This window comes from Arvicanthis niloticus, chromosome 12 (assembly GCF_011762505.2).
Source record: "Arvicanthis niloticus isolate mArvNil1 chromosome 12, mArvNil1.pat.X, whole genome shotgun sequence".
Classification (NCBI taxonomy): Eukaryota; Metazoa; Chordata; class Mammalia; order Rodentia; family Muridae; genus Arvicanthis; species Arvicanthis niloticus.
This window is the reverse complement of record NC_047669.1, coordinates 41,868,263-41,892,749: the sequence shown is the minus strand read 5'-3', so window position 1 is coordinate 41,892,749 and position 24,487 is coordinate 41,868,263. Positions and strand designations below refer to the sequence as shown.

At 42.3% G+C, this 24,487-nt stretch overlaps 1 protein-coding gene across 4 annotated transcripts in view; it reads left to right on the top strand.

Moving 5' to 3' along the window:
* Nucleotides 1-24,446, top strand: part of Cmss1 (cms1 ribosomal small subunit homolog) — a 302,972-nt gene extending 278,526 nt beyond the window's left edge. For all 4 annotated transcript variants that reach the window (XM_034514829.2, XM_076943033.1, XM_076943034.1 and 1 more), the window contains 8 exons: nucleotides 7,845-7,919; nucleotides 9,556-9,685; nucleotides 13,804-13,863; nucleotides 15,152-15,254; nucleotides 19,144-19,204; nucleotides 19,558-19,645; nucleotides 22,665-22,753; nucleotides 24,197-24,446. In XM_034514829.2, coding sequence (XP_034370720.1) covers nucleotides 7,845-7,919; nucleotides 9,556-9,685; nucleotides 13,804-13,863; nucleotides 15,152-15,254; nucleotides 19,144-19,204; nucleotides 19,558-19,645; nucleotides 22,665-22,753; nucleotides 24,197-24,280 — 690 coding nt within the window. In that variant the 3' untranslated portion in view covers nucleotides 24,281-24,446. The remainder of the gene's footprint in view (nucleotides 1-7,844; nucleotides 7,920-9,555; nucleotides 9,686-13,803; nucleotides 13,864-15,151; nucleotides 15,255-19,143; nucleotides 19,205-19,557; nucleotides 19,646-22,664; nucleotides 22,754-24,196) is intronic.
* The last annotated feature ends 41 nt before the right edge of the window (nucleotides 24,447-24,487 follow it).

Sequence of the window (24,487 nt, the reverse complement as noted above, 5' to 3'; positions counted from 1 at the left end):
GAGAATGACCCTTTCCACCCATGCAAGGTGCCTCCTGTACTTAAACTCATTAGCCATTGTTTTAATAATATAGTCCTTCCTTCAACCAACTAAGCCTCAGTAGGGTTGTCAGGTAAGTGGCAATACCATTGTGTCTGGTTGTACCTGCGTAGTCATCAAGGAATGGCACTTCTTGAGGACTAGGAGGCTGGAGAAAGTGTGTCACTGGGGATGGGCCTTGAGGTTTCAAAAGTCCAAATCAAGCCTAGTCTCTCTCTCTCTCTCTCTCTCTCTCTCTCTCTCTCTCTCTCTCTCTCTCTCTCTCTCTCTCTCTCTCTCTCTGCCTCCCTACAAACCCCACCCCACCATCCACTATGGATCAGGATGTGGTCTCCAGCTATTGCTCCAGCACATGCCTGTTTGATGCCATGCTCCCCGCCGTGATGATAATGGACTAAACCTATGAAACTATAAGCAAGTCCCCAATGAAATGCCTTGGTCATGGTGTCTCCTCATAGCAATAAAACAGTGACCAAGACACTGTTGGCTCTGCTGTGATCAGACTTTATATGAGCCCAATGAGCAGCCTCTAGTAGCACCTGATGGCAGATGGCTCATACTTCGCTAAGGGCGTCTGCTTCCTATTTCCAGGGGGAAGCAATGAGCTGTTGGCTTCCATGTGGACAACTGCTCAGGATTCCGATTCCTGTTGTACTCTGGTTTGTATCTCCTTTTACATATGTTTTTCCCCTGGTGGCCAATTTAGAACATACCAGTTCTCCTTCCCATACCCATGAATTGAAGTCTCTAAGTACAGTCCAACTGTTAGGATAGATTATCCCAGGCCAGTTCTTAGGAATCACTACTACCTATTGCTCTAAATCCAGGACACTGGCTACTTTTGCTTTCTCATTCCTCCAGCCATGTAGTCTCTGTGACCTTTATATTACTATAGCCACCCATTTCTGTTCTGTGCTCTTACTCATACAATCTACATAACCTGCATCTGCAAAGATGTGATCTCCTTTCCTATACTGTACGTAGCTTAGCCCTTGGAGCTCAGTGGCTTGAACGGACACTGGTCCCAAGACATCCCACATGGCATTGGTGATAAAGCTTGTAGACACTACACCACATTGCTGTAAATATGCATGCCATCCCGTCGTTATAGGACTTGATTCTGTGCTATCTCAGAAAAAGCCTTTACCAAAGGCCTTCAATCTCACCCTTTCTTGGGTAAGCTCTTTTTGTTGTTACTGAAGTGGGGCCAGTGGATTCTACCTGTTGTAGTGTTTTCTATGCAGCCAGCAGTTGCTTTTCTAGCATTACATATTGAACTTTGCCCTGATATTAGAACTCTATTGGAACCATTTGTTCTGGTTGTTTTGCCACAGCACCCATATGTAGATTTCCGAGCTTCTGGTAACCTCTCACATAAAAGGACATTGGCAATAGGACATTCAGATGTTCGCCTGTCCTTTAAGGATCTTAACCTGCTCAGAAGCCTCTTGAGATGTTTTATCACAATCCCATATGGCACCTCTGTTATCAAGTTCTCAGAGGATAAAAATTTGGGCAAAAAGAGGTATGAAGGGTTCCACAAGCCCCAAGAACTGCAGTTCTTTTGCATTTACAGGCACAGGCTGCTGTATCACTTTTTCTAGTGATTTTGTCAGGCATCATACCCATCTTATCAGATGATAGTAATCCCCAGACTTTCACGGTTGTGCTTGGCCTTTGCACCTGGTGTGGCTGCATCTGCTATTCTTTTAGAGGCACCTGTATCTTCTCAATGCTATTCTAAACCTGTGAAGTACTCAAAGATTAGAATTATGTCATTGTCTTAGTTACTTTTCTGTTGCTGTGATAAAACACTATGACCAAGGCAATTTAAAGAATGAATTTATTGTGGCTCAAGGTTTCAGAGGGTCAGGTGGATGTGTGGGTCTCACCACTCTTGTAGATCATCTGCTGATTTGGGCCACGAGGGCAGTGGGAGCAAAGATGACAAATGGGGGTTCAGAAGCCCTGTGAGTACATATGGTAAATGACAGAGCCAGAACCAGCTATCAGGAGGCAGATTAACTTTACTTAGGGTGATTCAGGGTGTATAGAGTTTTTCGGGACTAAGGGTAGCAGCACCAGGATGAGCAGTGGTCATTGGTTGAGGACTTACATGAAATCCCTCATTAGCATGCGGGAGCATTTCAGGTATCTCAGTTGTTGGCTGAACAGGTACTTATCAGGAGTAAGGAAATTGATCCTGTAATTGAAGCTACATGACATTCCTCAGGTAGAGTCATATGTTTAGGGGTTTTGAGGTTAAAGAAGGAGAAGCCCTGCTAATAAAGGGAGTCCCCCATTGTGCACCACATGACAGCTTCTATAAGCACAAAGTAGAGAAAGCTTTTAAACCTCAAAGCTTGACTCTAGTGGCACTTTCTCCAGCAAGACCACACCTCCTAGACCTCAGTGGGGGCCGACTGTCCAAAGCCTGTGGGGGGGGGGGGTGAGGGATGCATTTCATTCAAACCACTACAGTCATCTATATAGTGAAACATTTTTTATAAAAAGTAGGCAAGATAACAAAATAAGGTCCAGGGCCACTATCTCATGACATGGAACTGTGACTGTAAGCTCAAGAGAGACACTTGCAAGTCTAGTGTTGACCACTGAGAGTAAATAGAGATTGGCTTGGAATCCAGTAGCTCAGGGGAACTAAAAATATGTCAGCAAAGTCTAAGACAGCATAGAAAGGCCCTATCACTTCTCTGTTGTTCAGTCAGGAGAGCAGAGCTGAGCAAAGTGTCATGGAAGGGGACACTACCTTATTTAGCTCTCTGTAATCCATAGTCACTTTCCAGGAGCCATCTGTCTTCTTCACAGGCTTTGGGCTGGGTGAATACTCTCTCTGTCTTCTAATTCCTCTGTTGCTGTAATTTTGTCATAGCTCACAAGCAGTCTATACTGTTTGATATATGCCATGTACACACACTTTAAGTAGATAACTTTATAGAAAAAGAAGCAATACCAAAAAGAAAGAGATGATAAAAGAAAAAGAAAGGTAAATGTTTCTAGTCCCCTGTGGTGACCAGTCATATGGAAAGCCAGCTCAGTCTGTACCTCTGCTGTCATTGACCACCTTGTTCATGTACCACCTGACCAGGGACACTCCACGCTATTTGACTTCCTCCTTCCCTGTGGTGGTCACTGGTGGTTTGTGGATAGAGCTGGCTGTAATTACTGTGGATAGTCATGCACCTCAGGACAAAATGGGAGGAGCTGCAAGCTGTTGGCTGTCTGGTAGTACTGTGGGCTTTTAAACGTCTGGTTAAAGGCAAAGGAAGTCCTGCAAGGTTACAGTGACCTGTGCTACAGAGGATGTTCACCCTCCCTCTCAGAGCTCTTGAGGGCCCTAAAGGGGGCGTGACTTCTCTGCTCTGTGACTCAGATTTCCACATGGACTCTCTTACCTCTGCCTTATAGCTGGATCAGCTCTCCTGACTAAATCAGTGGAGAAAACGCTAAGACCCCGACAGTCAGCAGTGATAGGACAATCCAGGGAGCTTCCCTCAAACCTCAGGCTCAGATCTGTTCCTTTGTACTTTGCAGTTAATTTTCTTTGTGTAAATTTGTAGCGTATTTTTTATGATTAAACTAAATGTCATAGTGGTACTTCATAGTGTGCAATTCCTCTGTATTCATATTAACTGTACCATATTTCTGATGAGCTTTCCATAGATGTAAATGTTCTCAGAGGTGTCCTTTAGTCCTGGAAAGACATTCTTGGTTTATATTTCTTTTGCACATTCTTTCCATACGATTTGATATTAGTTCTTTTCCAGTAATGTTTGTTTGCTCTCAGACTGATGACTCTATGTAAATGTCTAGTTAAAAATCTTAGCTCTGTATTGAAGAACAGTCCTCAAAGAAACAAACAAAAATAACTTCATTAGAAGACCTAGCATATGAAGTAAGGTTTTTTTGGATTACTTTAACTATTGGGAGGATGATAGTCACAAACTGGATTGTTAAAACCCCAAGTGCCACCTTCTCGCAGCATTTTTCTTGGCCCATTTATTTTCTTCCAAGCAAGAATTCAGTGGTCTATCTAGAGCCAGGTATGGTGATCTACACCTCTAGCCCCAGCTCTTGGGAGGGTGGGAAAGGAAACTCTTGAGTCTGAACTACACACTGGGACCCTGTCTCAAGTAAAGGAAAGAAAGAGAACAATGCACAAGCTAGGCAATGGGAAATGGTGGTGAGTCTGTGCTTTCCCTTGCTAGACTTCTCCCTCTGTCCAGAGAGGAGCCCATTGTGTTGACAGGGAGGACCAGGGAGAGGAAGCAGTACTCGGGTGTTTGCTAGGTTTCCAGGGTGGGAGATTAGAACTGAGAGGGAATCGGGGAGCAACGAGGAACGTGGCAACTGTAGACATCCTTGGCCCTTCTCTTCGCCACTTCCAGCACTGGCCTTCAGTCCATCAGGTGAACCAGGCTCTTGGTAGTTTGTTTCCATCTTCACCTGGCCTGAACCACCTTTCATTTTCTCCATCTTCCAAAATATGCTTGCAAGCTTTTGACCAAAGGTGTCTTTACTGGTGTCCTTGTCTTTGTAGATGTACCTATGAGCATTCCTCATCTTTGCAGTTATTTTTTCATGAGAAGCATTCTTCAATCAAGTAATATTTGATACTTAAGAAACCAAGAAAGTGGCATAAAAGTCATCTTTAGCCAGGTGTGGTGGTGCACGCCTTTAATCCTGGGACTTGAGTAGAGGCAGGAGGATCCCTGTGAGATATAGGCCAGCCTGGTCTACATAGCCCCAAGATAGCAAGAGCCTGCCTTTAAAAGAGAAGTCCCCGTTTATGTTTTCGTGTATACTGGATGAACATGATTCTTCAGACTACATATTGAAGATTACTATAACTATAGTTGGGACGTCATTTATGGGCTACTTAGATGTCATCCGCCTGGAATGACTTCCAGGGCTGGCGAATGACCTGGTCTAGGTTCACCATGTTGTCTGCCATCTATGAAGGTAGACAGCCAGTGTTACAGGACAGCTGCCCACATTTAGGAGTTTCCAGTACTATGGATTTGGATTTCTCCCCAAACCGTATCACTCCATAAATGTGGCTTTCTCATACAGTGCACCTTATCACATCCAACCAAAAGTACCAAAAAACATAAGGACTTTGCATTTCCTTTAGAATGATCTTAGAGTCTGAGACCAAAGACCAGATGCAGAGACTTAAAGAAATTCCTCAAGCAATTCAAGATCTTACTGAGTATCTGGCTGGCCTGGATCTCACTGTGTAGATTAGACTCGCCTTGAGCCAGGGAGATCCACCACCAGTGCCTTCTGCCTCTTCCTCTGCCTCTGTTAATTAAATGCATGTTCCGATATGCCTGGCAGGAATGCGATTTGCCTGTTTGCTTTGTTTTTGCGTCTACTTGAGAGTCAGAGTTACACTTATTTCCAACTCCAAAATTGAAGAGCCCATACCCTTAAATAACTAAGCTCACTTTTAGATTTAACTTAATTCATGTTTGAATTAATCAGCCTCTAAACCTACTAATGCATCATCAGTACATTAAACCTTCTTGTAGGCCAGCAGTTCTCAACAGTGAGCCTCAAGCGGCTCCTTTAAGTGACCCTTTCACCGGGGTTGCCTAAGAACATCAGAAGACGCATATTTACATTAGGATTCATGACCACAGTGGAGAAGAGGTGCATAGCTAAGTAAGAAAACATAATAGGTGCCTGAGCCTGCTTCCTGAGAACTTTGATAATGGCTGCCAAATGCCAGACTTGTGTGTTTGGAGCAGGGGTGGGAGGGTAGGGTGTTTGGTATTGTTTTTGTTTTGAGATAAGATCTGTGTGTGTGTGTGTGTGTGTGTGTGTGTGTGTGTGTGTGTGTGTCTGTCTGTGTGTCTGTCTGTGTGTGTGTGTGTGTCTGTCTATCTGTCTCTTTCTCCCTGGGTGATCTGGAATTACTGTGTACTGTTAGATCTCAAACCCAGGAAAAATATCACTCAGTACCTGTGGCTCCTCCTAGCACTTCTAACCCCTCCCCTACATCCTCTTTCTCTCTCCTCCAGCCTCTGCCCTATATAACTTATCCATTTAGGTACACTGGTCTCTGGCCCATGTGGCTCTCTTGGTCAGCAGCTACTCTTCTGTCCTCCCTCCCCCTCTCTCTTCTCATTACCCAGTTAATCTGCTGCCCATGTTCGGCCTGGACTCTTCCCTCACCCTGCTCTCTCCCTTATCTCTGCAGGACAGATCTTCTCCATACTTCAGTAGTCATGGCCTACTCCTCTTCTTTCACTTTTTCATTCAGGAACCTCATGGCAGTCTTCCTGCCTCGGCCTCACGAGGGCGGGGATTGTAGACCTGGGTCCATTATATGCTTTAAGGGCTTGACTAATTACATCCAGACCTTTGCTTAGAAGGATGTGCTGAATGCTCCCTTGTTCTGTAATTAGATGCTTATGGCCATCTGGCATCTTCTGTGACATATTAGTGGCCTTGGCCCAGTTTCTTATTGGCATGTACGAACATTAAATTGACATTAATCTACATCCACAAGACAGCTTAACTTTCTAAGTAAGTGAGACAGCATCTTTATTTTCTTAAGCTTCGAGGCAATTAGTCTTTACAGGTTTTTTTGTTTAAACTGTAAAGAAGCTAAAGATTAATGACCACCATGTTATTTTAATCTCAACCCTTTTAAATCTACTCTACTTCCTGAAACAGTGTCTAAACACTGCTGCCACTGGTCTAGTGCCTTAAGTTACAGTCATTATATCCCTCTTTGACTTGAGGCTACAGGCATTCCTAATCTGTAGGTTCTCTTGTTGTTGTTGTTGTTGTTGTTGTTGTTGTTGTTGTTGTTGTTGTTGTTGTTTGAGACAGGGTCTCACTTTGTAGCTCTGGAACTGGAACTCACTATGTAGACCAAACTGGTCTCAAACTCACAGAGGTCCTCTGCTTCTGCTTCTTGTGCTGAGATCAAAGGTGTGCGCCATCATGAACGGCTTCAGTCTGCTCTTTGTAAGAAAAGATTCCTCTGTGATCATTTTGAGCAGAGCAGTAGAGGCACAGTTGCTCTAGCTGGTGTCTGACTGTTTAAACAGATACTCTCTACTTGGAATGAATCTAACTTTCAACTTCCATTTTACATCTTACTTGGCAACCTGTTTGAAATGTTGCATAAACATCCAGCACAGGAAACATTTTATTTTGCTGCTTATGATTAATACATGTGGAACCTGTACATTCCATTTTATAAATCAAGGCTTCAGTCAAAATTTCCTGCTTTTCTACCTTAAAAACAAAACTCATGTAGTAAATGACTACAGAGGTACAGCTGGTTTTGTAAAAGTAAGTGCATCCTACTTCGGATTCCCTGAGCTGTTGAGAAGAGGGAAGGAGCGGGCACTACAAACAGTGCCACTCAGAAGCACAGGCTTCTGCATGGGCAGCAGCTCATGGAAACCTTCAGTCACTCTGCTCAGTGACTGCTGTGCCACATGACCGTTTAAACACATCTATTTCTGCCCTTGGCTTCCAGCTCTAAGAATCTGCACACATCAAGCACACATGTACACTCGCTCACACATTTTAAGGTCTGTTCAAAGATTTTTCCAGCCTTACATCATCAGCACTTTCTGACTTTCTCAAACTCTGTCGCCTCAGCTGCCGCCTAACAGCTCCAGTGGGTTGGGCAGCATCTCTGTGGAATGTTACCAAGGTACTGTGAGGAAGATGTACACGCAGAAGGTGCTCTGGGAGTCCTGCCACTCACTGACACTTCATTCTGCAAAGATGAAAGCTCTCTCATTTGTATTTCTTCACAGCCCACAGAGTGTTTCTTGACACAAGCAAAGGAACCAAAAGCAGAGGATTCCCGGAAGACCAGGAAGTGGAAGAAGGTACCAGTAACAGTGTGTCACAGTGCTGTGGCCACATGTGGCTTCCATATACTTTTCTGTATCATACTTACATGACGTTATTACAATTCCCCAACTTAGGATTCAGAAATTGTAAGGTTTGGTGATTCAAAATCCCTTTAACTTTCCCAAGGTCACTAGGAATACGTTTTCTTTGGGGAACTAAAATTAAACTTTCCTGATTCCCATTCCACTCCTGTGAAGCACGGCACAGCTTTCTCACCTGCTGGCTGGGTTCTCACTGAGACATCTAGAAGGAGCCCAGAGCACCTCCTGTGCTCACCCTCTGCATTTATCCAAGAAAGTCAATCTCCAGCCTCCTTTTCTCATTCATTTGGGGTTTTAAACCTGCTCCAAGTAATAACGAAAAGAAAACAAGCACATGAAGGCACCATAAGGTATTTCTGATTTGAATCCAGGCCGTAAGTTAAGGCCAATGGTCCCCCTTCCTCTTACATGATGTCTGCGCACAGCGAAGCCTCTTGCTCCTGTACAGACTTTCTAGATAGCTTTTCCCTTCTACTGCAGTTGTGAGAACAGCAGTGTGGTTCACCCCCACCAAGCAGGGTATGCTGCTGAGGTCACAGGAGGCAATGCTTGGGATGAGAGGAATGGTGGTCTCAGCCAGTCGGCTATTTAACAGCAGTCGTTCAGAAAGGACTTTTGTCTCGAAAATGGCCAAGTAGGAAGGCGGGACATGCCAGATTGGCCGAGGTTTGGCAGGCCCTTAGAGAAGTCCTTAACCTCACTTTGACAGTTCACTCCCTCTGGGCCTTAGGTTCTGGAGGTCAGAGGTCAGGAATCTAGCTAGTTTAGCTTGGCTAAGGTCATGCTAACTTATGGCCCTAACTAAGGTGTCTCTGGTAGGTTGACAGCTTTGATGGAACCTTGAGTGGTTCCGACAGTGTTGTAGAAATAAGGACATTGGGCAGAAGATTGGGGAGGAATGGCTCTTTCTGGGTCTTTGGAGAAACACTACAAGGAAATAAAGGAAGTTTATGATAAAAAATGGACAATCTTGCTTTTCTGTATTGCATGCATGTAATAAAAGTTCTATACAAAGAAGTCCGCATCAAAAGAGATGTGACATCTGTTCTATTGTGTCTCCTTGAGGCCTTATTGTCTCCTAGACCAGGAGAGTCGGTAGGTCGGGTCCACTTGCCAGCGAGTACCTGCTCTCAGCTTAATCTGCAGAAGCCCAGCCTAAGACTTGACATCTAAGCCAAGTCTCACAAGAAGTTCTCCAAATACTACTCTTTTTAAGAGTATAAATCATACAGGAGTTTAAAAAAAAAAAAGAAGAAGAAGTTTCTATAGAACAAGACTTCTAAGATTTTTAACAGAAAATATTTTGTGCTGAGTAGAAATTTTTCACTTCTAAAAGATGCAGACCAGACATTACAAGGAGCCTGCTAGATCATGTCTTCATTTTTCAAGCACTCACTATGTCTAAGAATTATGCAGTGAGGCTTCCCAAGGGGACTTTTTTAAAAACTTGAATTTATACTCATCTATCGCCAAAAGCTATGTGCCGTTTAAATGTCAGAGACATGAACCTATACCACATGCCGTTCTAAAGTCTAGTGTTCTGCTTTTTTTATTTCTTTTCTTGTTTTAGAAGAAAATTTCTGATATTCTTGCAAAATCAGAGCCCAAACCAGGGACCCCAGAAGACCTTCAGAAGCTGATCAAGGACCATTACAGCAGCAGCCGTTCTGTGATTGAATTAGAAGAACTGCAGCTACCAGGTACAGCCAGGCTTCCGTCTGCCTAAGGAACAAACCAGATTCCATTTTTCTTAACTGTTTTGTAGTTAGGCACTCCACCATTGGAAATTTATACCTTTTCCACACTCTTACTCCTCGTTCCTCCATCTAGAAGTTTTTAACTGTTAGTGATTTGTTTCGGATATTAAAAATGTATCTACAGAATTGAATACCAAGATTTATCTTTTGCTGCAGACATTAATTATTCAGTGAGTGCACAGTCTTATCAAACCACTTCAAAGGATAAATGTCTCCAACGAATGTCGGGAGCTGCACTAGCCCCACGTTGGGGTGGCCAAAAAATGTTGCGGCCAGAACAAAATGTTGAGGCCCAGACTGCCCCGAGTTTGGCAGCCACTGTATCCCAGTCCAAGCTGCCGCTCCGGTCCACGGGTCGGGGTTCAGCAAGAGTGAGTGAGTGAGGGCGGACTTGAAGAATGGAGACCAAACAGAGTGTGTTTCAATCCCGTTTATTCTTCAGTCTCTCTTCCTCTATGTGTCTCCTAAAAGTGTCTGATTCTCTGCCGTCTGCCTCTGCCTTTTATCTGTCTCACTTCTAAACCATGCTTTTTGGTCACACCTTTAATCATGCCCTTAGGTCTTGGCTCTAAATCTGATCTCTAGGTCACTCTTAAGTCACACACCTTTAATCTCACACACCTTTAATCTCACTCACCTTTAATCTCAAGGTATCTAAACCAAGATTATCGGAGTGTGCTCAGCTGTTGTAGGCTATTGTAATACAAGTCTCATGTCAGGGTATATGGCTCAAGATGGCTGCAAAGCTGATAGCCGCTTTCTGCTAAAAGTCGGCCCCCAACAGACGAAGATGAGATAGTAAACTCACAAAAGGACATTTCACACCTTTAAAAAGTATTGGTGTGGAACTTTGTTGACTCTTCCTATAAATAAGAAGTTGAACTTTGTTAAGTCTGTTTGGTTGGGTCCTGAATCCCAGAACTCAGGAGGCCAAGACTCAAGGATCACAACAAGTTCGAGTCTAGCCTGGGGTATAGAGAAAACACTATTTCCAAAAAAAAAAAAAGGGAAAAAAACTTTGATAATTAAATATTTTAGTTTTCTTGTTGTTGGGTTCCAATTGTAAAATAGTATTCGGGTTGTGTCCCAGACTCTTTCAAGCCAACTAGCTAAATGTGGTGATAGAATTTCTGCATTTTCACAGAAGCGGCCAGAGTTTGAGGTCTGTTACCTTACTTTGAACCAGAAGATACTGCACACATAACGTCACTACTTTGAGCTTTTAGGTTATGATGCATCCATAAGGCTCCTTTGTCGACAAGATAGGAGAAATAGATGTTATCCTGGAAGCAAACCATCAGGAGCTTTGGCACCTCTGTCACAGATAAGCTGTTTCCAGACTCCGGGACACAGCTAGTGCAGCGTTGGGAAAGGTCAACAGTAGCTGACCTTCCATTCCAGCTTTATGCTTCCTAGAAGCCTGAGAAGCTGGAGAACAGCCTGTTCCCTGCATAGTTACAATTCTTCTGGGCTGTTTTTTAAGTGCTCTTGGGGGTTAGCAGAAGGAGTGCCCCCCTGTTCTTTTCCAAGACAGTTGCCCTCTGGGGAACTGAAGGCATGCACTCAGATATAAACAGGACCAGGGTTCTAAAGTTTACTGAGTCCAGAGGGCTGCTCCTCCGGTGGGAGAGCTGTGTCCTGGCTGCTCTAAGCAGGAGCCAGTGTGTCACAAAGGCTCTGGTCAACCTGAGCCTGATGTCTAGTGTTTACTCTGACTCAGTCTCCTACTCTGTGATCTCAGAGAACATCATAAACCCTGAATCCTCTGCAGAATTGTTAAGAGCTGAAGGTAAAAAGAAACCCTTGGGACTCAGCTGAGTCCCATAATAAACCGAGTTATGTCATTGTTTTAAAGCTCCATAACACAACTGGATAAGATCGTGGACTCATGGATGTTTTGGGGAGGTATGAGGAGGGGTATGTTAGAAACAGCCAGAAAGAACAAGCTTTGTTTTCAGCTAAAAGATGGCTACTCTGAGGCATAGTCAGTTAAGCCATATAAGGTTTCAGAGAAACCTGGTCACCACACAAAGAACAAGAACAGCCTCCAGGAGTAGAAGCCATGTTAGGTGAGGAGATAGAAATGCCAGTTGTTGTTCAGAATCAGTTAAAGAAGGGATATAGTTGTTAAGGCATTGTTCCAAATCAGTTCCTCAAGTGTCTGACTTGATCTTAATTGAGGTTTGTATGTGAAGGGCAGGAACATGTTCTCTTAATTACTATTAATTGTGCTGTACACTGCTAACATCTTACATGTGGGAACTTAATTAGGGATTTCCATACCAAAGACACTGGGAGCTAATTAACCTCTGCTGTCTTCTGAGAGTTGGTTTGGTTTAGATCAGTGACCTTGAGTAGGCTAGCTGCAGCCAACTCACCCAGCAACACAAGCCACCTTCAGGGGATTCAACCCAGCAGAGTCTGGTCCTGCTCTACTTTGTGTAAAGCTCTCCAGATGAGTCTGATCTTGTCTCAGCTGGGAGAGTTAGAAGTTTAAAGGCCTTCAAGGGCTCCATGCCTCTACAGAGGCAACAACTCTCTCTGCAAGTTATTGCATAATGTGAGTTCTGTGTATTGGGTCACAATACAAATGTCAGGTAAGTTGGTAATGGTTCACTCCCTAACACTCATATTTACATAGAAACTTTTTTTCATAGAAAGAGTTAAGTTTGTAACCATGTTACACATATACATACATGTATATGCATGCATACATACATACATACATATATACACACATATATATACTCTCATGTGTGTGTGTGTGTATATGTATGTGCTCAGAGTGAATAATTCTACTCAGAGTTAATATTGTTATATATTCCATGACTGTCACAGATCAACAAAGGTCCTTTTTATTTTAATGTGTTAGGTTGTATTTTACAGCTAGGCTGAATCGTGTTATATTTTGATACATTATTCTCATTCTTTCAAAACCTATACTATATTTTCGTTCCTCGTAAGTATTTAAATAGTCACTATATGTTTTTATAAACGTATTCTTCCATGGGTCTTATATTGTATGCACATTGTTATTCTTATCTAAATTACATTTGCAGATTTCATCATTTTGTTTCTTCACATCACGCTGTCTTCAGATGTGCCAGATGTGGCCTGGTGCACATCTCCGACATCTGAGACTACACAGTGCTTTCATCTGTCACAAAGCACTCACCCAGCTTCCCACATGTGGACACCTGTACTGCTTCCCACAACCCAAGATCATAAATATTGCCAAAATTAATCTTTTTGTGTTTCCACTTAAAGCACACACCAAAAAATTCTTGCCATCGTTTATCCAGAAGATAAATCAGGGGACCACAGAGTATATAATCTTAATATTATTACTTTCCAAAATAGGTTTCCCAGTTGACAGTTCTTCCTGCAGTTGGCAAATGTTACCATTACCCCCCCCCCTCCCCATAACTCTTACTGTTGTACATCTTTCTAATACTACTGGTCATTCTTCTGATGGCTCCCTCGCTGCTGTATCAGTTTGTTCTCTTAGATCAGTAATGGTTCTGGGGTCCTCTCAAATTTCAAGCCACTTCACCTTTGCTTTGCACATGGCCTCTTTTATAGATTTCAAATGTAAAGATGCTTTATCTATCTGTAAATGATATGCAGAGCTTTTACTTCACTGCTCTGCAGTTAAATGTGCCTGTCCCAGGAATCAGCCTCAGTGATTCAGTAAAGTGCCCAGCCCCATACATACACAAATAACAAAAATGTGTTCAACAGGTTATATGCATATATTTGTGCACATTTGTATGTAATAATAAAAATAACAAAAAGGCTATCAATTTGAGAGTGGGGGCATGGGAGGGGTTGGAGGGAGGAAATATGGGGAAGCTAGAAGGAAAAGGGGGGAGGGGATAGAAATAAAATATTCTAAATGAGAAAGCAAAGCTTGTTATTGCTACTGCTGCTATTTTAAATAACACTTTAAATGCTGAGCCTTTAGGTCACTCACGCTTTATAGTCCATGTAAGAATGTACCATCCACTGCTTTGACCGTGTGCTTCCAAAGCTCTTAACAAAACCTGTTTCTCATGTTCTAGACTCCTGCTTCCTCAAGGCCAATGACTTGACTCACAGTCTCTCTTCATACCTAAAAGAAAGTAAGTAAAGTCTGATTTTTAAAAAATTATTCAGCAAGTGATTATTCTAAAACAGAAAAGAGTTGAAATCAGATGCAGGAAGATTAACACTTGTTCAAGGCTAGCCTGAGCTACATAGGGAAACTCAAAAACCCAAAATAAGTAAATAATGTTGGTCTCTCTAAATTAAAACAAAAACAGATTGTACCACATTTAAAACTAAAAGTTTCTAGCGTAAGTAGAGATGGATTTAGTGCTATTGTCTTTTTCCCCCCTCGGTCATGCTCTGTAGCCCAGGATATCTTCAAAGTCATAATTCTGCTGCTTCAGCTTCTCATGTGCTGAGAATATAGGCCACACTACCATGCATATGATTTGATGTACAGTTTTAATGTTTAAATGTATTCCTGTTTCGCTCTGGGTTGAAATTTATAATTATATTAGATGTAGTAGTCTAGGAGTCTAGAAGGTGGTGTCCTGATCTAGCACCTCCTCTGAACAATCCTCCAACTTTACCTTGTTATTTGAGTGATCAGGAAACTGAACCTTGTGGTCTTTAACAGCTATGAGAACTTCAGGTTCTTTTTACATGTTCAGAATCCACACCTAGCTATTACAGTCAATCTGATTTGATATTTTAGTTTGTATTGTGTACCAGTAGAAAAAACTAGACTTTTCATATCAAAATGTCATTTACTCCCAGCAATGTAGTGACTTATGTAGAGAGATCGACTGTCTTCTTTCAGCCTTTCAGTGTTATGATACCGGGTTTAGGCTCATTAAAAATGTCTCAGATTTTAACTTTAGAAATAAAAGCCTGAATTATAATAGGAATAATATAAAATTTAAAATATTAAAAATTCTAAGCCTATTTAACAAACATAATACTAAATAATGAATTTGAGGTATTATTTATTCTCTGCCCCATTTTAGGTCATGCTGGATATCTCTTTTAAAATTTAGCATAGGCTAAGTGTGGTGGTTTGTGCCTCTAATCCCAGGCAGGTGGATTTCTATGAGTTCCAAGCCAGCTAGAACTATTCTCTGTCTTTAAACAAGCACGTAAAAAAGCTAAACTAAACTAAACAAAAATCTGACATAATTGAATCAGAATTTTCCTGTTGGTCAACATTGTCTCCAATCATTAAACATAAATTTTATCTGCTTTGTAAAGTAGCAGAGAATGTAGCAACAGTCAATGCTTGTTGTTTATATTGTTAGGCACTAACAAATAAACAATTGGAGACTATCCACCATTGCCAGTGGTATTTTGCTGTGTTCAGAATGGCTTTTGTGATCTGTCTTTCAGTCTGTCCTAAGTGGGTGAAACTTCGGAAAACCCACACAGAGAAGAAGTCAGTCCTGATGCTGATTCTCTGCAGCTCCGCCGTCCGAGCCCTGGAGCTCATCAGGTCAGAGGTCTCTCCGGCTGTGTCTCCTGAGCATGTCAGCGGAACTGATACCTGCTAGCCTGTATACTCTGTGTGCAATGAGTAAAACAGAGCCATGTCTTGCGGGACTGACATTCTGTTGGAGAAGCAGACAATAAGCCAGTCAAATGCATGACCGTAGCCTACACAGTAGTGCATTTGTAAAGAAAAGTAAGGCATAGAATGAGATAGCTGTGGATGGGATTCTTTTAGAAGGGGTTGGTATTAGAGCAGAGACTTAAATAAAGTAAAGGGCAGAGCCTCACAGCTTTCCTGACCTGAAATCAGAGGTGGACTTTCAGGTGTGCAGCAGTGAGCCCTGGAGTAGGATGCCATGGGAGGATTGGGGGCAGAGGAGCGCTTCTGAGTCATTTTCCAGGCCCACTTACACTGCCGTGTGGCGAACCACACTGTGCAGGGCAAGGGTACAAGCAATGAGCGGGCACTAAGCAACAAAACAGGAAGCAAATGGAACAATCCAAGTCAACAAAAAAAGGGAATGACCTTACCAAACCTATAGAAAGGAAGCTTCATGGGATGAAAAAGCTCTTAAGCAGATTCAAGTGAGTACCAGACTCTCAAGAGAGGAGACTCGGTATTGTGACTATGCCTGTTTTACTTGGCATCATCTACAAATTTCACAGGTTCCAAGTAAAACTCCAAGGATATTTGTCCTATTTAACTAGATAAACTATTTTTGAACTTTTATAAAAGCATACAATTAAAATGGCCGACAAAGGGTTACAAAAGACCACTTAGAAGAGGCCCATGCCTTCCAGACTGTCAGTCCATTACAGAGTCTCAGCAGTGCAGAGTGTCTGGGACTGTCACATGTAGGACAGGCACATGGGGTCCGTGGACCAAAACTGAAATGGAGGAAACAGGTCCAGGTGTGAATGACAATGTAGCGTATAGAAAAGGTGACAAATGAGATATCAGCAGAGGAAGACAGGCTGCTCAACAACTGTGTTGAACAAGTGATTAGCCATCTGGAAAAATAGAGTTAGATTCATATCTCACCCCTTCTACCAAGATAAATTGCAGAGAGACCAAAAATTTAAAGAAAAAAATTATATATGAAAAGTAGGTTGGTGCTTTATTAAGGGCTCTCACAGGTGTCTTCACTTGCTGAATCCTTGAAGAATAAACAAACAACAACAACAACAAAGCCTTCCACTGGACCTGTGTAACATTCAGCTTCCAGAGAACAGAGGACAGACATAGTAGATGGCACCTAACAAAAACAAGCCCTGTCTGGGAGCCAGGCTTTAACAGGAGACAAAACAAAGGAAGTTTGTGTCTTGAAACAGGAACTTTGTCAAGTACCCTAAGGTGCAAGTGTAGGGACTCCACGGTGATTTGACATCTGTTTTTCTAGATGAACTAATCGAATTATGGTTTTAGAAAAGTTCTTAAACTTTACAAGTCCTTCAACTCGGCTTTCTTCACCTCAGCACACACATTAAACCATACTCCACATTCTCCAGTAATGCAGAATGTTCAAGTATGTCTGCTCTAAACATAATTGATCTTCAGCAACCCAGTGTCCCTGGGTAGCCATCTATACTTGTTGGCCCTGCAGTCAGACCATTTCACGTGATGTTTGTGAGCACTCCAGAGAGCCACAACAGAACCCATTGCAATTGACAGGCTAATGGCAAAGAAGCTGGCCTGCCTGTGACCTCTTCAAAACAAGTTGTCACATTGATTTGAGCTTTTACTGTATATAAATTCCTTTCCAAGGGGCATAAAAGCACTGTGTGGTCACATTTCATTTATGAACTGTCCCAAGCTCTATTATGATCCATTTCAAGGTTAAATGAATTACAAAGTGTCATTTGAACAAGCACAAAAAAAACCTATTTGCAAAGATCGGTGTTTAATAATTCTACAATAAGAACTTCTGTTCCCTTGATTGCCATGATTCCTGTTATTTCCCTTGTTAACCTTGCAATGGAAAATGCTTATGTGTAATTAAGAATTTACTTGCAATACAAACTGGATTGTATGTCTCACTGTCTTGCATATCAATGTGTTCCCCCTGGTCAACAATGTTTCTCAAAACATAATGACATATTAAGGACAGTGATATCCTTATCTTCAGTACCTAAATCTTAACTAGAAACTTATTTGTTCATTATACTCACTTTAACTCAAAACAGAATTTTAGGTGATACACAGAAATACACCAAATGAAAAACAGGTGGTTAAAATAAAGATGAAAACAAAGAAACATCAGAAAATCAGCTGAAGCCAGTGGACACTGGTGTTCATTGAGCCCTTCCATAAAGCCTTTTAGGTTGTAGAGATGGGCCCAACTTCTGTGGACAGAATGTGTGGGGAAACTGCAGTTCCCAGATCCAGGGCATCCTGTGAGTTCAAATTTAAATATAAAAACTGGTCCCAGGTGACATAGTGGTATCGTCATTAATGTCATCTATCAAACAACATAATGAGCAGATACTGTAATCTGGCTGTTCGTAGAGCAACTGTTGGTCGAATCTGAGGCCCTACTGTCACAACAGTCCTCATAAAACCTGTCCTCTGAGGTACTGCTCAGACCAGCCTTGGCCCTCAGAACTGATCATCTGAATTGATATGGCTAGACCCAAACTGTTGAATACCTAGAACTAAGTGAACTCCCTTACCGACATAGCAAATGAGTCAACCACCATAGGCTGAGTCTACCCTATAGCATTCGGCCCCAAAATGTTGAAATGAAACTGAGCATACTGCTGCCTTTCTGTATCCCAGCACTTGGGAGTGGCCCCAGTGGGGGGATTGCAAGTGCGAAGACAGCCTGCATAACAGGTTTGTGAACAGTCTCGGGTATAGAGCAAGACCCTATAAAGACTTGAAGGGGTGTGTGTGTGTGTGTGTGTGTGTGTGTGTGTGTGTGTGTGTGTGTTGGTAGATAGGTAGACTGGTTGATATTCAGTTCATTGGACATATATAAATATAAATGTTGGGCATCTCCAAAAACACTGAATCTGGACTCATAACCTCTCATCTTAGTAACTGGCTTAACAACTGACCCTGCAGGGTCTCTTGCTTCCCCCAGTCCTCACAGATGCCACCTAAAGAATCGCCTCACTCCTGCACGAGTCACTCCTGCTCTCATGGATCAGGATCTACAGGCCTGCATCATTTTCCTTCCTTCCTCCTTTTCTTCAATCCTTCTCTCCCTCAGGCTGGAATGGTTTCCGGTATGAAATTTCACAAACAAGTTCAGTCTACCAAGTACAAGTGTGGGGGCCATTGTGCTAGGACTTGAGCCCTCCTCCTTGGTGGGCTTATCTTGTGCTTCTCTGTCCCCAGGTCACAGCAGAGGTTACTGCTCTAAGATTTCCTCTTGTAACCAGTTTTTTTTTTTTTAGACATATTATGCAGAAATACATGGGAGATTCTTTGCCGCATACCTGAAACAGAAATTCTGCTTAGAGAACAGCAGACACACATGGTTTAATCATCAAAGAACCAAAGTAGGCTGAACTTGAGTCTGGCTCAGAAGCACACCCAGATGTGAACCTGAACAAATGGCTTCACTCCATTTCTGATTTTTTTTCTGAGATAGCATCTTGCTCTGTAGCCTAGGCTGGTATTTACATAACCACAGTCCTCCTGCCTCAGCCTCTTGAGTGATTACACACACACACACATCATCATCATCATCATCATCATCATCATGCCTGGAAGCCCACTCCAGTTTCACTGCAGAGACAGAATTGCCTAACTATCTTCTTGTGTGCAGATATAAACATGACTGTCCACATTTAGAACACTGTTTTGAGTGATAAGCTATAATCTGTAAATACTGCGTTCTTAAGTTGTCAGAATCTATCAAATGCATTAATTCATTCCTTTTCATTAGGTCTCTGACAGCATTCAAAGGAGATGCCAAAGTAATGAAATTATTTGCAAAACACATAAAGGTAAGCAAGAGCCTGTAGCTCTGATAAGAGATAAGTGGTCCCCAGTGGCACCAGGACCTCATCATTTCCTTCCAACCTCTTCCAGTCTCCTTGGAAACCATTGCTCTTTATCAATTCTTGATGTAACAGAGCTAATAACTATTCGGGTTTCCTCTGCATTTCATGCTCCCACATGGCTCCCTTAACCTACACAGTCATGCTCTCTGCCTTGCTCAGCTCCTGAACAGAATCTGAGCTTTCATTCCCAATCCCTTGGGGATTGACCAGTTTTCCATTAAAACAAACAAACAAACAAACAAACAAAAAAACACTTAATGCTTCTGCCTTTTTCCCCTGTTTTCCATCTTGAAAAGGTCCAGCAGCAGGTAAAGTTTCTGGAGAATCGTGTGATACACCTGGGTGTGGGGACTCCGGGGAGAATCAAAGAACTTGTCAAACAAGGTATGAGATGTGGATGATGAGAACTCTATTAAGAGTCAGCCCTTTGCCTCATTGTGTGAGTCTGGGCAAACACATTTGTGGTACAAAAAGTAAAACAGGCCCCTGTGTAAATTGCCCAGTGGGAAACTCAACTCAGCCTTTGATCTCAGAAGCCAAACTGCTTGTGCAGTGCTGTGGGGATGAGGAGGGCTGTGGCTCACTGAAGTGCATTTGCCCAACTAAACAAGGTCAGATTCTAGTGACTGGAGTGCCGAGTGCTTCCACACAAGCTTTACCCCCATCCCGCTATGCTGGTTATTTCCTTCATGGGTAAATGAGGCTTGGTTCTCAGAGACTCCTATTCTGGTCATAATCGGATAATAAATAGACTGAAATGAAAACATCATAACTATAGATAAAACAAGGATATTCTAGAATATTCTCCAGCATATGTTTCCCTTTTAACGCTTTGCACAGAAAGTATTCCAGAAACATGCTGACCTGCAGGTAATCCTAGTACCTGTTCATACCAGACCTTCAGGTTTTGGGGGGAGCTGGGGCTGTTTTGAGGTACTGGAGATTGAATCTAGGACCTCACTCATGCTAGGCAAACAGTCCCCCACTGAGTCCGGTCACCTGAGCTCCTTTCACCGTGTGATTTGAGACAAAGTCTCATTCGGCTGCCTGTGCTACCTTTATCAGGGTCTCCATCCCTTGCCACTAGAGCTGCCAAAGTTGCACGTGAGCCTGGAGACTGGTTCACATTTACTGATTTCATTCTTCAAATACATCAAAGTATTTAGTATAGTAATGTGACCTTGTCTTCTGTCAGATCTACTCCTGAATTATTTTGTATTTGTCAAAGTAACACCTTCAGCAATATTGTCTCACCTGAAACTATTGTATCAGGAAGCATCAGGTAAAACCCCTGCCAACTCTTCTCCAGATGACAATAATCTACAGCTAGTTAAGCCCACTGGCTGCAGGGTTCTGTGCAAATGGCAAAGAATTAAGACACTGGAGGTCTCTGATGGAGATGGGAGGCAAACATTTTTTGAATTCCTACTTGTAATCGGCGTTATACTGGACATCCTTTGTGTGTGCTATCTAACTAGTACCCACAGCATCCTTACTGGCCTCAGAAGAGATGAGTGATTCCTCTCACAGTCTCAGCCAGGTCTTAGTTCCAGAGCCTTTTCCCTGAGGGACCAATGACTGTTTCTGTCACCAGATCCCCACCTAATAACAAGACCCTTTTTAGATTTAAAATAGGAGCAGGGAAGGAGGGAGACTGACAAAAAGAAGCTGTCCAAGCTGTTGACTAGATTTCTACAGAGTTGGAACACTTTAGTATGAAAGCCTGTTTTATAAAGAAAAATGTTAAGTAGCTGTTGATTATTTGTGTTATCAATGGAAGCTTTCACTTCTGAATCTGATTGGATAGATAGTTTATAATATATTAGCCATAGTGTTAGGATACATGTGAGGTATAACTTATTTTGTTACTGTTATGACTTAACACAATGAAAAGAGATATCTATGACACTAGGAACTATAAAACTATCTTCAGAATTGTGGTGTTTTAATTTAGCAATTATGGAGACTTTGTGACTGTGAGTCTGTGAGAAAAGCAAGAAAATACAGAGGGGGTGGACAAGGTGGCTAAGACGGTAAAGGAGCTTGCCACCAAGCCTGACACTCTGAGTTTGATTCCTGGAACTCAGGATAGAAGGACTGTCTCCTCCAAGTTGCCTTCTGATCCCCATGCTCACCTTAGAATGCAGGCCCACACACGTACACACATGCATACACTAAATAAATGCAATTTTAAAAAAAGATGTGGATAAAAATACGTTACTTTAGAGATAATTTCTTGTTAATTATAACTACTAAACTGCCTTTCAGTCTTATTTCTACCTGACTATAAATTTTTATGAAGCAGGGATCATATAACATCCTACATGTTTTCAGTGTACTTGTTTTGTGTGTGTGTGTGTGTGTGCGTGTGTGTGTGTCTGAGAGAGAGAGAGAGGCCTTATATTATAAATATATGTGACTCACTTAAATATTTATATATTCCGAGGACTTTCCTTATCAGGAAACTGATTTACTTCTCACTTGTAATATCTATATGTATTACATTGTCTGCAATTCTTTTGGGATTGATATTTGATTTTACCCGTTTTGTTTTGTTTTTTTAAAGTATGCATAAAACAGTGATCATTACAAGTAGCTTTAAGCTTCTGGTAGCTCTTTTAACTGAGACAGCACAGAAGGAAAGCTCTTTTGCCAATGCATGTTTTAAAGCTCCGAGTAAAGGTGGTTTCATTTAAAAGGCGCCTTCCCCGTTGACTTTTTCCAACACTGGGTCTCTTTTAAGGGAGGGCTGTTATCTTTTCCCAGTTTCCTATCGGAATTCCAGTGAGAGTGTTTTAAATAAAAGTATTGTAATTATAAAAGGCATGAAGAGTCTTTGGGGCAGAGAGGGGAGGGCTGAACAGGGAAAGGCTGTGGGGACCAGCTGAATGCAGAGACGATTCAGACACTTCAGACATTGTTCCCTCCTATGGCACACAAAGCCTGGGTCTTCTCTGGTCTTACTGTGCAATAATTCTAGGTAAAGCCCATAGCAGAGTGGGTGCAGTCCTTATAGGGTTTACAAGCCCTACCAAAGGGTCTCCCCAACCTCATCCTTCTCTCCATCCCCACTGCCTCAGAGTCCTGCTGACTCTGCTGTTCTCAACTCCTCTGTAGGCCACAGGAAGCGGGTTCTCAAATCAGGAAGGAGGAGACCCAAGCCTCCACCCTTTATGAGTGGAGGGAGCACCTGAGGGTTGACAGGCTTCACCAGAGTGCCTTCTCTGTCCTCAGAAGCAGGGAAAGAGCTGCTGCATGTGTTTCCCATTAGGCAAGCATCAATGTGCAGAAGTTCATTGCTGGGGGAGAGGACATCAAGTGAAGCAACCAGGAGGATGAAGACCATTTTAATAAGCTTACGTTGTGAGGACTTTACTACCAAGACTCTCACTGTGTCTTTCAGATGGCCTTAATTTGAACCCCTTAAAGTTTCTGGTTTTTGACTGGAACTGGAGAGATCAGAAGCTGAGGAGAATGATGGACATTCCCGAGGTACTGTGTAATCAGCACTTGTCTTTAATCTTTTTTCTTTTCCGATTTGAACTTTGAGTTCAAACACAGTAATAAAGCCTTTGACATGGGAAGCCAGCACATTCTCGCTTTGGAAATAATTTCTGTCTTTAACGCTGAGGTAACTACTATAGAGCCATCTCATCCGCTTACACGTAACTATATCCTTTCCATGTGTAGTATAGGATCAGCTTGGTTGCTCACTAAATGGCCATGGCTCCTGCCCCACTAGGACATCTGCACTTCAAAGAAACCAGCGGATCTGGAGGATTTGTCCCTGTACCCAACCCAGACGGTCATCTTTGCCATTCCGTCTTACGTAGACAATTTTGGCCAAAGAGGAGGAAGAGGGGATGATTATCATTGGCTTCTCCACATCCTCACAAAACCTACTATATAACTTACAAAGATGTTTTGTTTTGTGTGGAGGGTTTTTGTGTCTCGATAGATTCAAACCGAATGACTGAATGCCTTTGTGAGCACAGCACAGCTCCCTGTATATTTATAAAAAAAAAACAGTTCACTGCCCTCATGATGTAGAAGTTTTATTTTGCCACCCACTGTGTTGTCATGGAACACTTTTTCAATCTTATCTGATATGTGTGGTGGGAGGGGTTACATAATAATAAACAAGGCCGTCAATCGCCTACCAAGAATACTATCAAAGAGGCCTGGGATTACACCTCTAAAGCATGCTGTGAGTTAATTTACCACATAAAACTGCTTCCCCACACTGAACAAAGTTCATTGTAATGGATTGGCGAGTAATATTAGGCATCAATTCAAGTTAAAAAAAGAACATTGGCTTAGTTTCCTATACATGCACCCACATGTGTGCAGGAGTGAGCATAAGTACACACACACACAGAGACACACACACACACACACGGACACACACACACAGACACACACACAGACACACACGGATGTCTCTGTATCCATCAATAGTCTTTTTAAAAAAATACTTAGCTGTCAGACACAAGGCCAGATAATTTCTATTATAATGTTAAATCTGAATAATTCACTATAACAGTGTCAGATTTCGTAGTCATAGACATTTTTTGTTACATTTGTGGCATTAACAGTTATCTCAATCCTTTATTGGGTCTTTGCATGGAATCTGGGCTACCAAAAGTACACTTTGGAGTCCTTGACACATGTTACAGCATTTTCTTCTGGATGGGTGCAAATATAAGGGCACTTTAATGAATCTGATGTTTTGCACAGTACCTCTCTCTCTCTTTACTTGCGTGACCTTCAGCTGTCAATCAAACATGGATTCTGTCTTTTGCCTAGGACTTTTGTGCTCTCTGATTCTGACCATAACAGCTGCCTAAATACATGGGACCCCAGGGCTTGGCTTTGCTCACCAGGACTAGTTTTGATTGTAACCTTTCTGTTGTTTTGTTCTTTTCTCTCATTTAGATAAGAAAGGAGGTATTTGAACTTCTAGATATGGGAGTGTTCAGCCTATGCAAGTCAGACTCCTTGAAGCTGGGCCTTTTCTAAGCCTGGGTCTTGATGAAGAGTCCAGTCCAACATACTGCAAGCACTCAGTCACCCAATGGATCACTGAGGATGTTTCATGGGGATTCTTTGACAACTGTGAGCCTGTCCTTTGGCTCATACCCTCAGATAATAAAAGCTCTGCCTGTGTATGTTGTCTTGTTGAGAAGACAGGGTTTTTTTTTTTTCTCCACTGCTTTGACTATGCAG